Source organism: Quercus suber, unplaced genomic scaffold (genome assembly GCF_002906115.3).
Source record: "Quercus suber isolate HL8 unplaced genomic scaffold, Cork oak 2.0 scaffold_424, whole genome shotgun sequence".
Taxonomy (NCBI): domain Eukaryota; kingdom Viridiplantae; phylum Streptophyta; class Magnoliopsida; order Fagales; family Fagaceae; genus Quercus; species Quercus suber.
The window spans coordinates 7,249-24,641 of NW_027069875.1; the positions used below are offsets into that span (position 1 = coordinate 7,249).

Here is a 17,393-nt window from a genome sequence, read left to right on the forward strand (position 1 = left end):
TAAAAGCTGTCATTTTAAATACAAGGGTTGGATGAAGGGTGTCCTGTCCTTGCCTTATCCTTTCTTGGGAGAGGGGAAAACTACTGTGAGGTTAAAAAGGGGGTAGGTTAGAAGTATCTTACTATTGGAAAATTCTTGCATGAGACAGTTTCATGAGACATAGGTCTCATGAGATACTTTTTTCTTACCATCATTAATATGAGAGAGAGAGAGAGAGGGAGAGAGGGATAATATTTTGGGAGTGATAATAAAATATGTACACAAAAATAATTATATAATAGGATATGTAGCAAAATATTAAATTATAAATATAAATAATTTACAAAAATATTAAATAAAAAAATATATACACATTCGAGATAGGGTGGCTTGAGCAAAACTCATCCTCCTGTCACTACTTCGGGGTCATTATCCCAGCTCACCATATTTTCATTAAAAATTATTCGTCCTTTGTTAGGAAACGCTATTAGCATTTCTATCCAAAATAAAGCACTTTTTTCTCAACAAAGAAAAAATCCTACCAAATGGTCACTAAGTTTCTTTTTGTTCTAGCATAAAACATCTTTTGTAAAATGGTTAGTTCTTTTTCAAGTGTTTGGAGTGGCAAAAAAAACTTAGTCCAACTGAAATCATTTTCTATTGACCAGGAAAAATACTCTCTTTAGAACTGAAAATGTTATGCCCCTTATGTAGGGGTATATATCTAACACACCAACTCAACAAAACCAATCCAACCCAACCCAAAACCTAGGGTTTTTTCATGGATTAGTGGATTTGAATTTTTGTAAGCCTCTGGAGGGGTTAGGTTCGAGTTAATAGTTCTTTCAATCCATCTAATCTGATAGGATTTTATTGATTCTAAAAAGAATTGAATGGAGAGAATAGAATTGAATGAACTAAAGGGAAAGAAGTACATTAAGAATGATCAGGTTCATAGAGAAGTTGAGAGAGATGATGATTAGAGAGGAAAGATGAGAATGATGATTTTGATTATACATTCTAAAACTGAATTACACTGTACATCATTTGCCTTCTTATAGTACTTGCTAATTACAACTCTCATTACCACTCTAAAACTTGTAACTAACTTGTAACTAACTTCTAATTAACTTGGTCAACTATCAGCAACTAACTTGACATCAGCACAGCAGCTACTTACATCAGCATAGTAACTAACTAATCTTGACAAGTCAGCCCTTAATCACAATCCCTGCAATCCAACTCACAACACTCTTATCATTATCCAACTCGAATTGAGATATATAAGAGCATGTTTGATAGATTGTAATAGACACTATAATATAATAGCTATATCTATGGCTTAGCTATACGATATTTTGGTTATGTTTTTATTTTAGGGAATATGCATTCCTTATAAATAGCTATTCTTTAAAATTGTAATAGCTATGAATAGATATTCTAAAAATGTTGTAATAACTATTCAAGTAATAATTTCTAAAATTAATATATTTCCAAATATACAAACTTTCTATATGCATATAAAATTATAAATTAAAAAAAAAAAACAATTCTCTCTCAATTTTTTTTAACAATATTTAAAAAATATATACATAATTGTATAAGTAATATATTTCATAATTATAAATCTTAAGTTTTATTTTAATGTTACAACTTAGAACCAAGACTATGAATAGGTTTAATTATTTTATTATAATACATTTTATTCACAATAATAAATATTTTCAGTAACAAAAATTAACATTCATGTTGTAATCTTCATTCAGTGTGCCAAACGTACTCTAAGTGTATTTTATTACTATTTTTTTAGTTTGATTTATTTGGTATTATGATGATTATTTCAATGAATTTGGAATATAATTTTGCATGTTATGGGAATTACAATGATTTTATTGGGTTAAAAAATGAGAATCTCTCAACCCAATAAGATCGAGTTGGGTTGAAAAACCCTCCTACTCCATCTATACACACCCTACCTTTCATATCTCTCTCTCTCTCTCTCTCTCTGAAATAAACAAAATACAAAAAACATCAAAATTGATTATTAAAAAAAAATACTTAAAATTTTTAAATTGACAAAAACACCCTCACTGACTAAAATACCCCCCCACCCCCCCATTTTTGCTGAAATTTCTCCTTTTTTTTTTTGGGTTAAATCACACTTTTTACTATATATTTTTGGGGTCAATTTCAATTTTGATTTTGACTAAATTGCATTAAACATTTTAGGCCATTAAGCTTAAACTAGTTTTGCGCTCAAATTAATGTGACAATGAATATGCTTGATGTCATATAAACAAGACAAAATAAATTTCTTAATTACTTTTTTGTGTAGCATTTAAAAGTTAACGTATCATTTTGTAAATCCAATGTAGTGAAATTTGTGATTCCTAGCATTACTTTTTTTCAAATGATTATCTAATTGGTGTGTTACCTTTAGCTTTAAGGCATATAATTGCCAAATTCTAGCAATAACAAAAGAAGAACAAAGAGTAAAGCCCAAGTCATGAGAACTAACCAGCAGTGCATCTCCAACATTCTGAAACTCAACCATGTATTTTGTTGAAAAGGTTAAGCACTCTGGTTCTTTTCCCACCTTTCGATATAAAAAAAAAGGCACGAATCTGCAACGTTGGTTGGAAGCATGGCTCACAAACAAACTATTATTTTTTTTTTCATCACCTGCCTTCATTTTCTTCTTTCCCTCGTTCACGTGAGAATTCAGAATAAATATATAACAGCATTAGCCTGTGACAAAATACATTACAAAAGCAGAAATCAGGAGAAAGTGTACTGATCATGGATAGATATAGGAAAATATTTAGATATGCTACTACCACATCATGAGTCACTCATGCACCCTCTCTTGAGAACAGGCTCAGATGCTTGGAACTTTTTAGATTAATCTTCATTAAAAAGGCCCCAAGAAAATTCCAACTTGGAGATTCGAGCCATCCCTTTCTAGTCATTTTTGCAAGACAACACTGTTGATCAGCTCAAAGATCTGTAAAACAAAATCGCATTCCTATTATCAACTAGTACAAGTTAAGACATCAATCTACATAACCATGTATTAGTAATCTAGTATTGCAATTAGTGATTTCCACTCATTTGTCTCCAGTATAGATCAGCGTAACAAGAAATGTGTCTAAGGGGTCCTCTTCAGCTTACTTTTATAAGGCTAGAAATGCAACTGATTCCATCCCCGCATCTTTCCTGTATAAACATTGTGTAACTATGCCTTCTTCAGGTCAATAAAACCACTTGGATTTTAATAAAGGTACATGATTTAGTACCATGAGCATTAGATTGACATCAAGACTCAAAATTGACTGAATACTCAAATATCAAGAAATTCACCATCCATAGGATATACTCATCATAATCAACCCAACGCTCCATTAGGTAATCAAATTTCATTCAAACATCTTATCGCATGGCTTATTTATTTGTTATTGGTAATTACACACACAGGTGGGTCTTGAACCCAAGACCTCTTCCTCCAATGTGCTCTTACAAGGGGATTAGGTGGCACTTGAACTAGAGTTCATTAGCATCCCTTTGCTAATTTCTCAACCCAATTTTATTCTAGGACCAATGTGAACTCAAGCCTGAGAGATATTGCAAATTCAATTTTCAGGCCACCATTTACAATGGTCTATCAATCACAAGACAGTAAATCTACAACTAACGTGGGACATTCACAAGCCTGTCTGCAAACTCAGTTCATGTAGTGATTTTTATTTAGTGACATCAACGCAAGAAGTGCAGCATTAAGTACAAGGAAGAGCAAGTCCTAAGAACCCTTCTGCTAAGTGTAAAGCCTTTGCAGGCATTAAGATACAAGACTCCTGAAATCAAAGGAAACAACAATGAATAAAAGATAAGAGTATTCATCATATTGTAGATGAAATTCCTAGTTCAAAAACAAAAGTCATATAAAATGCCAGGATTATCATATTCATCAATGGCATTGTTCTAAAGATACACCACCCTATCTGACATGAAAATATGTGTCATCATATGATCCATAAATCCTTGTATCATTGCAACTGCTAGGGTTAAAGGTAAAATTGTTTAACTGAGAAGTAGTGGAATATAATCCTTATGAAAATCTGTTACTGCAATGTACTAACTTTAACTTACTTGAGCACTCAAAGAAAGTTTAATTATAAGACCGGACACTCACAAACATCCACCATATACTGTAAAATCAATCAAATATTCACCCAAAACCCACTTCAGATCCCAATCGTAGAGAAGAACTAAAAAAAGCTTGACCTAAAAACCAAATGAAGGTTGTAGATGGAAATGACTTCATCTCCAAACTCCACATATCAAACTAATTGATTGCTAAAGTGCATCCAACTGAAGAAAAGAAATCAAAGTTGCTTCAATTAAAAACAAAAACAAAAACATAATATGATGAACACTCTGATCAATATCAAAGCTGAAAAAGGGAAGTAGCAATAAATCAAAAATAAAAATAAATATCACAAAGAAAATACTCCTATCCACATCCATATCTTCCTTCAAATAACTAAAAATTATGTTCACAGAATTGGGATAACATACATTTACATCATTACAATGAATAATAGTATAGTTATTTTTATTTTTTTAAATAGTATAGTCATTATAGTTAGAAAGTGGAACATTTTTTATTTATTAATTACTTTTATAATATATATATATATATATATAATACTTATTAAAAAATCCCTAAAACTGTAGTTGAAAGGGTAGTTGACTTTACTGTCACTTATAAAAGTCAAAAACCAAAATACCTTGTGGGCCTGATCTCTGCACAAACATCTACAACCTAAATTCTGTAACCTTTGTTCCACACTCAATTCCTTCCTCCAATTCTTTCTTTTCAACCAGGCCGTTATCAGCAACAAGTTTTCAAGAAATGTTGATCCTTTACAACTATTATCACCTTCTGAGGGTACACTGTACACTGTTCTTCAAAGTGTTTCCAGAATTACAATCAAAACATCACTAAGCATTACAATTCAAAAGTCATAACTAGTGATTATATGACTCATAAGTTCAATTAATTATGATTTTCTTAAGAATCACACATACATTAGATGCTTTTTTTAAGGGAAAAAAAATGGGAAGGTAATTCTAGATAAGTCCTTGTCAGCTGAATCGGTAGTCTAATATATGTATGGTACTGCTATTCTATATGCATGTGCTCATTGTGGACCATTAGTAAAGTTGTTGAGCCTAATTTTTCAGGAAAAAAAAAAAAAAAAAAGGGAAGTAAAGTCATTGAGCCTAAATTACAGAGTGAAAGAGGCCATGTGTTAATAGTGATAAACAGTAATACAACAACGAAGTACAAAGGGGAAAGTTCCTAGAAGGGAAAGGAATTGGGAAGTAGTGTATTAGAACGGAGCCACTGAAATTCTGTCGCAATTCTTTAATAAAATTATAAGGGAGCAAGGGGCATATTCATTAACAATGTAGGACTTCTACAAAAGTAGGTCATCACTTAAGTGATCACATGTATGATAAAATCACTAAAGAGTACATTCACATCTATTAAATATTAAATATGGCAAAAAACTAGGAATTCGTACCTCATTATGTTTTCCAACTTTGAAGATATAATCAGAAATTGATCAAAATTGACAAAAACATATCTAGTTGTAAAAGACAATTTTGTACAAGATACAGATATGCAATATAAAAGAAAATACTTATTATACACACACACACACACACACACATAAAAGAAAATTTTACTAATGTGCATTATTTGAACTAGGAGTTTATAAAAAGACCCTCCACATCAAATTTTTTCTCGCAGCTATGTCAAAGATTAGGCTTTGCATTGGCACAATATGTGTCCATAATTCCCAGCAGACCTGAAATGAACTATAGTACTGGACCAGATCATATAATGATTTTTTTTTTTTTTTTAAATAAGTCCAGATGATATAGATGATACCAATAGGTGGTCATGTGATTTCTCATGTACCAAATTGGATGCAGTTGCCCCAATGTTTAAGCAAAGAGAAACGCACCAAACCCCAGCATCATCTTTAGACCTTTGGAAGCAAGGCATGCAAGCCACCAATTTTGGCCCTGGAAAAAGCAGGGATTCATCAATAGCATTCTTAAAACAGAACTCCCAATGCCATTCAAATGCTGAGGAAATCAAGCCATAGTCAAATAAAATCCAACAAAATGTTCATAGAAAGGAGCACAAGATAGATTTCTTTTACTCCTTCGCTTACATAACAAATCAACTAATGTTATAACTTCACCAGAATCAAATTATATTCACAATGAGGGGAAGAGATAAGCACAACTTCTATAGTCCATAAAAAAGATCTCAATAGCCAGGATTTGAACTCCACTCATGTCAACCAGTAAAAAAATGTAGAGCTTCCATGTTCTTATAAAAACCAGACAAGCAGCATGATAACAGACAGGCATAATGGTCTAACATTTTATGCAAACATACAGGCATGGTGAGAAAGAAACATGTCATCCCATGTCCAGAACATAAGATAAAGAAGCTTTAGCTTTTCAAAGCTCTCTGTTTCCTTTCCTTTTCTTTTATTTTTTTTCTTTCCTTATTTTCAAAGTCAGGGGCTGCAGATAGAGAAGTCCATAAGAACTTTCTCAAACAATATGGCAGCCAAACTTTCAAATGATTGAAAAAGAAATTAAAGATTTTTGCTGGAATATAATTACATATCATAAAAGCATCCCAGAGAACAAATAAATAAAATAAAATAAAAAGCAGAAAATAAAGCACTGCAATGAGCCAAAGAATATTCATTCCTGTATAAGAGTGATTGGTACATAATTTCCAGATTGAAAAACCAAAACCAATACTACAATATGTAACCATTCTTCTTGCTTTTTACAAAGATGTGATTTCATCAAACTACAGAATATCCTATTCTAATCTCCTATCAAACTCCACCCCCCCCCCCCCCCCCCCAAAAAAAAAAAAAACACAATATCCCTTGATAACAAGTTAACTAAGATGAAGGCCATATCCAGCTGATTTTAGGTTTCTTATCTCCATCAAATATTCATCATTCGAAATATTGAATGAAACACGAAGATTTGTCAATAGTGCTTCTTGCTCCCAACTTAAGGGCCCAGAAGCATATATTGCCTCAAGAGTGCTGCGATAATCATGCAACTCTAATCTATCAATGCTCGTTGCTAAATTATCTTTCAGAGAGAGGGAACCTCTTCCTTCCTCATCTCTACAATGATAACAGGAATCCGCATCACTATTAAGGGTATTGGCATCTTGAGGAGGACATGATAAAATGTGACCTGACAACCTATTTGAGCTATCAGCAACAACACTACAACTACCAACAGAAGATCCTTCACCATCACAATGAATAGGTTCTGAAATTCTTCCATGAAAAATCAAAATAGCACCATTCTGATTTACCCTTTCCAAATCAAAATATCCGGTTGTTTGTTTATTAAAGGAATCATGCGTGTATTTTTCACCCAGATTTGCTTGTGAGTAAGCTACAGCATCTACCTTTTTCAGCAAGGGGGATGTAGACTCTGAAATGACTCTTTGACGCTCACCATCTTTCTCAATTCCTCTCATTTTTCCAGAATATGCTTCAGTATGAGTAGAGCAATAAGGAGACGCTCTCTTCAATGTTCTGGATGAGACGACATGAGGCTCCTGCAAACAAGTATTGTCTTGAGCAGCTAAACAAGTATTTCCTGCCTGCATCTTTTTCCTTATATTGTGTGGCAGAAACTCAGAGGTCATCTGATGAAAGTCCAAGCTAGATGGATTGTTGGACTTCACAAGCAAAGAATTACAAGAACCCTGTGAACAAAAGCCAACATAAATTAGTCAATGCAAAGGTTAAGATTGGGAATAAAATGGTTTCATGGCTCTTATTCCCAAAGACAAAACGACAGCCATGATAGGCATTGAACTTCTAAATTAAAAGTATAACTATTCATTGCTTATTACACAGAATTAGACATCTGATTATTAACACCAGCTTAGTAAGAAAAAATCAGACTCAAACTCAAATAAACCCAGGAACCAAGTAAAAGAAAGGCAAGACACTTTAAAAATTCTCACTGAATTTTAACATAAAATTAACAATAATGACAATTTAAAACAAGATCAAAGTAGAAACTTACCTTTCTGATCACAAACCATTTGTCATCTTGCCAAACTTGACGCACCCGGATGTTAGATTTGTGAACTCTGAACTTCTCAGAAGATCCCAATAGCCTAACCAAGTGATAATCCCCACCCAAAACCTTCAGAATCATAGCCATTCTCCAAGAACCAACGTTAAACACTTCTGCAACATCTCCAACTGCCCAATCCTCCATAGTTTCCATGGGAGGAGGGCAAGGCCTAATAGCCTTCCTTGGCACTCTCTCCACAGCTACCTCGGCTGTAATTTCGAGAGAACCTTCGTACATAACACTGTAAGTGTGCCCATTACCAGAGACAATCTTAGCACAATGCCACTCCCCTGGAGGCACCTGTTTATTCTTTAGTACCTCCACCTTACTACCCTTTAAGAATCTCATGATTGCTATACTAACACAGAACTCAAAATCACAAAAACCTGTAAGAACCAATAAATTAAATGTTAGAATCAGATAAAAATCTTTGTATAATCAAAAACTACTATCCAATGATTCTGAACACTACATATAAGGTTTTTCTTTTATATATTTATTATTACAAAAAAGCAACCATTCAAAATAAATGACAGTATCTAATGAAATCACAGGGAATTAGTAATTACTTGGTGATCAAGAAAGGACCCCTGAAAACAAATCCTATTACCTAAAAGAATAAACCAAATTAAACATAAAAAACCACAGAATAATCTTAAACCCACCAAATATACAACAAAAGTACTCGATCAGATAACATTAAATATAAATCATAACACACAGATCAAATGCAACCACAAAATTTAAAACAAAAAAAGCAAAAACTTTGATTTCTCAAAGCACACACAGAACATCAAACTTCAAAATACGAAAGAAATTATGGGATAGCAAAATTATCGCCTCAGTATAAATCAAGAAACTAACCTTCCTTCCTTTCTCGATCAGTGCCTTTTGGATTTTGATAAAAATTACGTCTAAATTGAAAGATATGGGTTTGTTTTGTGATCGAGAAAACATACAAAATTGTTTTATATATCAATCCCTTTTTATTGCCGTTTTTTTTAAATTGAGGCGGTTAGGTTAGCTTCATCTAATTCCTTTTCCGAGTAGGAAAGAGAGAAAATAAAAAGGAAAGGTCTTTTTTCTTTTTTCTTTTTTCTTTTTAATAAAAAAATGAGGGATGCTTTTAGCGTGCACACCAAGTTTTTTATATCTTCTTATTCTTAAATTCCTTGTGATTAATCTATAGTATGGGTTTGGATACAATGGTTAGTTGCGGCACGTTTTAGGCTGTGCGTTTTCTCCTTTTTTTTTTTTTTTTTTTTTGGGCCGGCTTTTTTAACTTTGGAGGACAAAATTCACTGTGCATGTACTGTGCGTGTACTGTTCACGCACTGTTCATGCATTGTTCACGCAATATTTAATATTAAAAATGGGTTCCATAATACTATTCACACATTTAAAAATTATTTTGCTACAGTATTTTTAGCAACAATCAGTTTTTAACAACTTTCAACAACAATAAATGCTATCTAAACAGACCCTAATCTATAATTTATCAAAAGAAAACAATTTATTATGTCCCTTTTTAAAATAATCTAAAAACCTTATATTAATTGCACTAAGCAAGTAGACTTTAATTGTATTTATATATTTTTTTAATCTTTTATTCAAAAAAAATTGTATTTGTATTTTCAGTCAATTAATTATTTGGTCGATGTCGTATTGGGCTACAGCCTACGGGGCACTGGTTTAAATTTCTGAAGAATTTTTATTAAATAATGTGTACTCTAGTTACTCTTTATAGGTAGGGAAGGACAAAAGTAAGGCACAGTCGTATTATGGTGTTATGTTCTCGTCTCTTCTCCTCTTTGGGGTGAGGACAACATACACAAGGCGAAAGCTGGATAAGTCAGGTTTATGTAGGTTGTGGATTTTTACTAATTCTAATGAGAGTGATGAGATAAAAATAATATATAAAGGAAAAGAATGACAGCAAGAGACTGATATTTTAGAAATGATAATAAAATATGTATTAAGAGAGGAAAGACAAATATTTTACTAATTCTTCAATTAAAAAAAAAAAAAAAAAAAAAACTCCTTTTATGGGATTTTATGTTATATTATTGATTGACTACTATCTACTACAAATTTAGCTCCTCAATTTTTCACATAGTTTAAATTGTGTTAAAGGAAAAATTATATATATATATATATATATATATTGTGGGGGGAAAAAGGTCCAATCTAACATAGTGGGCCTAGAGCCTCATGTGAGGATTACTGTGTGTCCGAAGAGAAGGAGATGGTAAGGGCAAGGCCCATCTGGAAGAAGGATCCCCGGAAAGAAGGATGGTTGCAGTCCGAGGAGACCGCCTTCCGTCCGAAGAGATTATATTCCTCTGACGCGAATAGTATGGATCAATTGAACGTATAAAAGGTCAAAATGATCTTCCGAGGACTCCTCTTGATCAAGATAAGCTCTGAGCATACTTGGAGACGATAAGGATGAAGAAATATCTAAAGAAAAAGCTGCTACCACCGTATTTAATGCTCTGCAACAACTTTTCTGGCTGCATTTATGTGGAGAAGACCCCTGAACAGTGTATCCTCATCTACCGCCACTCACACAGAGCTAAAGGAGATGCTTGACATGACATATACTCAAGTAGGCTCACGGATGAGGTACAAGTGGACGATGGAGATGAGGAGAAGGGAGGTTATATAAAGGAAAGAAGCTCATGAGAAAAAAAAAGGGAGAAAAAAGAACAGGGGAGAAGAAAACGAAAAAACTTTATTATAACCTTAAGATCTGTATTCACCACATAATCAATAATATGCCTCTTCGGACACCAATTCTTTACGTGTAATTCATGTTGGTTTACACTTGAGGGTTGTGATTAATTGTTGTCGCTTCCATAATCAACCTAGCTCTTTCACCCATTCTCTACAAATTCATTGTTTTGGGCTTAGGCCACAAATCTTAACTCTACATATACATACATACATATATATATATATATATATATGTATATTATTCTTTTAGGGAGAATATGTAATAGCTGATTCTCGTATATAAGTTTAGTGATTATCATATATAAGTTTAGTGATTATCAAACTTTAAATTGTTGCAGCTTTGTGTGTATTTTAATAATTTGAGAGTTATAGCTTTGTTTAATAGTTCTCATGTGATAAAATGGAAACAAGTTTTTATGTAATGCTCATTAATTTCTCCAAAATTAAAAATAATGTTAGCTTCCATATGAAATAATCAAAGATTCATTGCATGTTCTAATGAAAATTATACATTCTTAATTTTTTTTTTATTGGGTTGTGTTTTTATACATGTCTTACTATATTATAATTAAGTTATTACAAAATATCTCATCATATATAATAACTTAATGTAAAATGCACTATATTTCATTACCATTAAAAAAAAAAAAAAGATTCTTACACAAATTTAAAACACTTTCAAATAACAAATATAAACAACTTAACTTACAAATTATATATTATACTATATTAATTCTACATTATTAGAAATAATTATATTATTTTAAAATGGGTTTGGGGATGCATGAGTCTACGACTAGTTCTCCTAAAAGGTAAGAGTTTTTGGATGATAAAAGCATTCACATTAGTTTCCTCAAATTTTTAACTAAACTAACACAAAAAAACTTTTTTTTTTTTAAACTCATACATCAACATCAATACTATATCGCTATTTCAATTAAATATTATTTCTTCGTATTCACGTTTTTAACCCAAAAATCCACCACTACTCTTCACAATCGCACCATCGCCCATTACAACCACACAACTTACAACAACCTAGCACAATTCGTAAACCCTAACTACACAACGCTACCACCACTAGCTCAATCCAACCCATAGAACCCGGCAACCACCACCCTACAAAACCCAAAACCTCATGCAACTAACCCATCCATGCCAATCGAAACCTAGCCACCATTGGACCCAGCCAAAACCTAAATCAGACCTAACCATTGTCACCAACCACCACACCCACAGTCGCCAACCTTCAAACCAAATCGCAACCAAAACTTAGTACCACTACCACTAATTGATGTTTGATCGATTCATGAGAGAGAAAGAGAAAAAGAGTTAGGTGATGAGAAAGAGAGTGAGAAAAGAGAAGAGTGAATGAGATAGTAAGGACAAGAGAGAGAGAGAGAGAGAGAGAGAGAGAGAGATAAAAGAGAATAAAAAATGATTTTATTGGTAGTAGCAAGGAATAGTGCCTCGCTAGTTGTAGCGAAGTAAAATTGAATGTCAAAATTTTTTGGTAGTTTATTGAGACTGATGTGTGGGCTTTTTGTGGGTTTTTAGCCATGTTTTTAACTTGACCTCAGGCTAGTTTGTTGAGATTAATGCGAATACTTTAAAATGTCATCGAAATTGCACATGGTCGTGGAGCAAAATTCTCAAGTTAAGAGACATTACTTGCCTCTTCATCAAATACTTAGTAGGCTCGGATGATACAGGTTTTTATACCGTGATTGGTGACATCTTGATTGTTTCCTTAACTTGAAGTATGATCATAGGGTGGTGTATGATATGGCAATCTCTCTTAATGCTAAGGTGTCTAGTGTTATAAATGAGGATAATTGGATTTGGAATCTAGCTTGCTCAAAGGATTTGCTAAATATTCAAAGCAAGCATTGTTTGGTTGAAGTTGGTAATGAAGACAAACCAGTTTCGATCTCTAAGAAATCAGGGAATTACTCTTGTGCATGTGTATGGAGCTGTATAAGGAAGAAGTACTATATTTTTTTTTTGCAAAATTACATCAATTTTCAAACAATTTCGTTAGTTAGTAATGTTTCGAAACTATTTAGGAAACTAACATTTCGAGTCTAAGAGACTCGAGTTCCATGTTTTGGCACGCTAATGTGGAATTTTAATCCACGTGGAACTCGAGTCTATGAACCTTCCATGAGACTCGAGTTGGATTTTTTTTGCAAAATAACACAATTTTCTAAACAATTTCATTAGTTAGCATGATTTTCAAATTATTTAGGATACCAACATCTCGAGTTTGTGAGACTCGTGTTTACTGTAGCAAATCAAGCATAAAAGACTCGAGTTCCATATTTTAATCTACGAGGAACTTGAACTTATGAGACTCGGGTTCCTTATAGCCTAGTTCCTTTTTCAACCTTCAGTTCCTACATAACCAACTCCATTAAAACCTTCCTCACAGATCCACTCACATATCCGATCTTCCTTACAGATGAGATCCAATCCAAGCAAAATCTTCATTCGAGCAAGATCTCCACCACCTTATACTGATCCGATCAAAACCTTCCTCACAGGTCCTCACAAACATCTCACTAGCAAAACAAACCCAATCACACCACCAACTCATCCCGATTGAAACCTGCAAACCCAAACCCAACAATCAGGCCACCACCTCATCCTGATCGGAACCTACAAACCTAAACCCAACAAACACTATTCATCCCAATTGGAGGTGAGCTCTGGTGGGGAACAAGAGATATAAACGAGACAGAAATCTCGATGATGAGCTTCGGCCTTGGAGGCCTAATTTGGGTTTTGCTATGGAGAAAAACTAGAGAGAAGAAGGTTCAAAAAGAGAAGAAGAAATCGGAAAGAAGAAAGAAATAGGTCAGTATTTTTTTTATTTTCTGAATTGGGTTTCTTTTAAGGAAGTCGATTCTATGAGACTCAATTTCCACTGCCAGAACGTCATACTTGAGTCTCTTAGGCTCGAGTTGCTACAGTGAACTCGAGTCTAAGAGACTTGAGATATTAGTTTGCTAAAGAGTTTACGTTGCTAACTAATGAAATTGTTTGAAAATATGTGCTATTTTGCAAAATAATCCAACTCAATTTCCTTTAAAGAAATTCAAATCAAAAAAAGAAAAAAGAAAAAAAGAAAAAAAAGAAAAAAGAAAAGAAAAGAAGACCGGTCGTTCTCTCTATCTTTGAACCTTCTTCTCTTTAGTTTTTTCTCTAGATCAAAGCCCAAATTGGGCCTCCTAGGCTGAAGCTCATCACTGAGGTGGTTCTCTCTCACTTTGTCTCGTTCCCACCAAAGCTCACCTCCGACTTTCTTTATCTCGTTCCCTTCCAAAACTCACCTCCGATTAGGATGAGGTGGTTTTGCATTTGTTGAGTTTGGGTTTACAAGTTTTGATCGGGATGAGGTGGTGGCGCGATTGTTGTTTTTGGGTTTGTAATTTCGATCGGTGTGAGGTGGTGGCGTGTTTGTTGGGTTTGGGTTTAGGGGGTTCCAATTTGCTGTGTGTTTTGTTGGGTTTATAGGATTTCGATTATTGATTTTGCGCGATTGTTGGTTTTGCTGGTGAGGACCTATGAGGAAGGTTTTGATCAGATTGGTATAAGGCGGTGGAGATTTTGCTTTAATGGGATCGGATTGGACCTGTGAGGTAGGTTTTACTGGGAAGGTGAGTTTTGCTGAGTAGGAACGTAGGGAAAGAAATTTTGTAAGGAATTTAAGTCTCATAAGCTCGAGTTCCGCGTGGATTAAAAAAAATTCCATGTTAGTGTGGCTAGAACATGGAACTTGAGTCTCTTATGCTCGAGTTGTTACAATGAACTCAAGTGTAATAGACTCGAGATGTTAGTTTCCTAAATAATTTGGAAACCTTGCTAACTAACAAAATTGTTTGAAAAATTGTGTTATTTTGCACCCAAAAAAAAAATCCAAGAAGTACCCTAAAGTCAAATGGTGGAAGCTCTCCCACAAACAATTTCATTAGTTAGTAAGGTTTTGAAACTATTTAGCAATCTAACAAATTGAGTGCAGAGAACTCGATTTCGTTGTGCTAAATCAAGTTGTTGAGAGTCGAGTTCCATGGAAATCGAGTCTCCCTCGATTTCCATGAGAGCAACGGACATCAGACTAGATAAGAAAAAACAATGAAGCATCATCAAATCAAAAGACCTAGACAAGAAAAACAACGAATTAGAGGAAAAACCTTCACAGAGCTTCGTCGCCGCCTCCTGGAGCCTTTGGTTTGTGTTTTCTCTTCGCTAGTTTGTGTTCTTCTTTGTTCTGGTTTGTGTTTCTTCTTTCTTGGTTTGTGTTATTCTTTGTTTAGTCTAGGTTTCTGGGTTTTCTTCTTTGGTTTCGCCTTCTTCGTGTAGTTCTTCAGTTTCTGGGTTTCATTCTTCAGTTTCTGGGTTTCTCTTGTGTTCTCATGGAACTCGAGTGTGAAACACTCAGTGGCCGTTTGGGTTCGGCGTTTAGCGTCTGCGTTTTGATGAAAACGCGTTTTTGCTATTTTTTTTTTCTTTCAGCCGCAAAGGCTGACTTTTCCACTGTGAACAGTGCATTCGTGCACTGTTCACGGATCCACAAATATCACTTTTTAACAACTTTTTCATTAAAAATGGGTCCCACGATATTATTTACACATTTAAAAATTATTTTGCTACATGTTTTCAGTTTTCAGTTTTCAGTTTTCAGTTTCAGCAACAATAAGCTCAATCCAAACGGACCCTCAATTTCAAACTAAAACTCGACCTCTCTTCACTCGATTTCAAAGAGTAAAATCGATTCCGACGGACTCGATTTGTTAGATTGCTAAATAGTTTCAAAACCTTGCTAACTAATGAAATTGTTTGAGGGATTTGGTTATTTAGGAAAAAAAAAAAAAATCATTTGGTTTCCTAAAGTTATTCCAAAGCAGGCATTTATAGGCTGGTTGGCAATCCACAATTGATTGTCCACCCAAGATGGTTTGTTGCAGTGTGGTGCTATTTTGGATTCTCAGCGTAGTTTGGCAGAATGCGAATTGAAAGTAGGGATCACTTATTTTTTTGAGTGTTCCTTTTCGATGAGATTATGGAGAACCATAATGTGCTGGTGCTTAATAAAATACCTAAAGTTCCAATAGCCTGAGATTATAAATTGGGGTGAGAATCAGTTAAGAGGTAAGAATATGAAATTTGTTGTTTGTAGATTGACTTTGTGGTCTGCTATGTATCATATTTGGATGTAGAGGAATGCTAGAATTCACCAAGATAAGAGATCACTCCGAAGAAACCACTGTCAAAATGATTAGGTGGGAAATGAAGAGTAGAAAAAAAAGTGGCAACTACTACAATACTATTCAAAACAGGGTAAATGCTATCTTTGGGGAATTTCCAGTTTTGTTCTCAAGTAGTAGTCAATGGCATTCTTCTGTAATGTGTCTGAGTTCTGAGCTCTATGTGTTCCAATTTCTTTTAGCTAACATGGTTTTGTAGCTTTTTTGATGTTGTAGTTAGGCAAAATTTGCCGAATAATACCATTTTAGAAAAAAATTGTTGAATAGCATACGGCTAAAATTAATTAGTTAAGTAGACTAGTTTTGGAACTCAAGTTTGTCAAACTCAAGTTCCAACCCAAACTCGAGTTTTAAGCAGTATACACCAATTATGATTGGAACTCAAGTTCCAGCCCAAACTTGAGTTTGACAAACTCAAGTTCCAAAAACAGTCTAGTGTAGTTGTAGAGTGTTGTTCTATTTGGGTTGAGTTTTCGACTGATTATATAGCTATTCTATGAAAATCAAATTTTGTTCATTCATCAAAATATATATATATATATATTTTTTTTTTTAAGTGCTGAATCCTAAAATATGATATTCGAAGGTGAAAACTACTAAAAAATCAATCATATATTTAAGGATGCAAAAGAAGCTGATCACAACTCGATATCAGGAATATAATAACTCGTGGGAAGAAGCCAGAATCACATGGCACACAATCTCCAAACAAGCTCAATTTAATAATCTTCCTCTTGTTAATTTCAATGGAATATCCAACTTTTCATCAATTTTATCATATATTTATAAAAAAAACAATAGGTTCATGCACCTTCTTCTACCATTACCCATACTTTCTCACCCTACCTCCTAAAACCTTTATTTATTATTTCTTTTTGACTAAATCACATCTTTTACTTTGTTTTCGAATAACATCTTTTACTGGTACGAAAGAAATTCACTTTCTTTCTAAATTACATCATTTAGTGGTAGGAGAAAAAATACGTAGAACTATATGGATTCGGTGTAAATTTTGATTTTGACTGAATTGCACATTTTGCACCCCAAATTCAGCTAAAATCAATTTTGCAGCTAAATTTTAGAGCAAATAACACAAACAACAAATTTCACAACTTAACTTATCAAGATGACAAATTGTAATTTGTGAAAAAACACTTTTGTTAAGATCGCCAATGACATCATTTTATATAACATCCG

General features: G+C 33.6%; 1 protein-coding gene across 5 annotated transcripts; it reads right to left on the reverse strand.

The window, feature by feature from the left end:
* Positions 1 to 988: 988 nt before the first annotated feature.
* LOC112003950 (uncharacterized) lies at positions 989 to 9,293 on the reverse strand. Of its 5 annotated transcripts, XR_010624256.1 has the most exons (8): positions 9,058 to 9,292; positions 8,140 to 8,579; positions 7,511 to 7,813; positions 4,767 to 6,075; positions 3,151 to 3,195; positions 2,817 to 2,983; positions 2,498 to 2,727; positions 990 to 1,210 (listed from the first exon to the last, which is right to left on the reverse strand). XR_010624256.1 is itself a non-coding variant. In XM_024036178.2 (4 exons), exons 3-4 carry the CDS (start codon positions 8,539 to 8,541, stop codon positions 6,980 to 6,982), a joined length of 1,236 nt encoding a protein of 411 aa, XP_023891946.1. In that variant the 5' UTR covers positions 8,542 to 8,579; positions 8,763 to 8,803; positions 9,058 to 9,293; the 3' UTR covers positions 6,940 to 6,979. The 5 variants fall into 5 exon arrangements, 2 of the variants coding, with proteins under 2 accessions (XP_023891946.1, XP_023891945.1); XR_010624254.1 differs by having other exon boundaries at positions 989 to 1,210; positions 2,817 to 3,195; XR_010624255.1 differs by lacking the exon at positions 990 to 1,210 and having other exon boundaries at positions 2,098 to 2,727; positions 2,817 to 3,195.
* Positions 9,294 to 17,393: the final 8,100 nt, after the last annotated feature.

What these genes read in the sequence shown, in the direction of transcription:
- LOC112003950 (XM_024036178.2), bottom strand. Translation starts at nt 8,541, where the DNA reads ATGAGATTCTTAAAGGGTAGTAAGGTGGAGGTACTAAAGAATAAACAG. An exon ending in AATGGTTTGTGATCAGAAAG is followed by an intron (nt 7,814 to 8,139) that starts GTAAGTTTCTAC and finishes TTTTGTTCACAG; the next exon opens with GGTTCTTGTAATTCTTTGCT.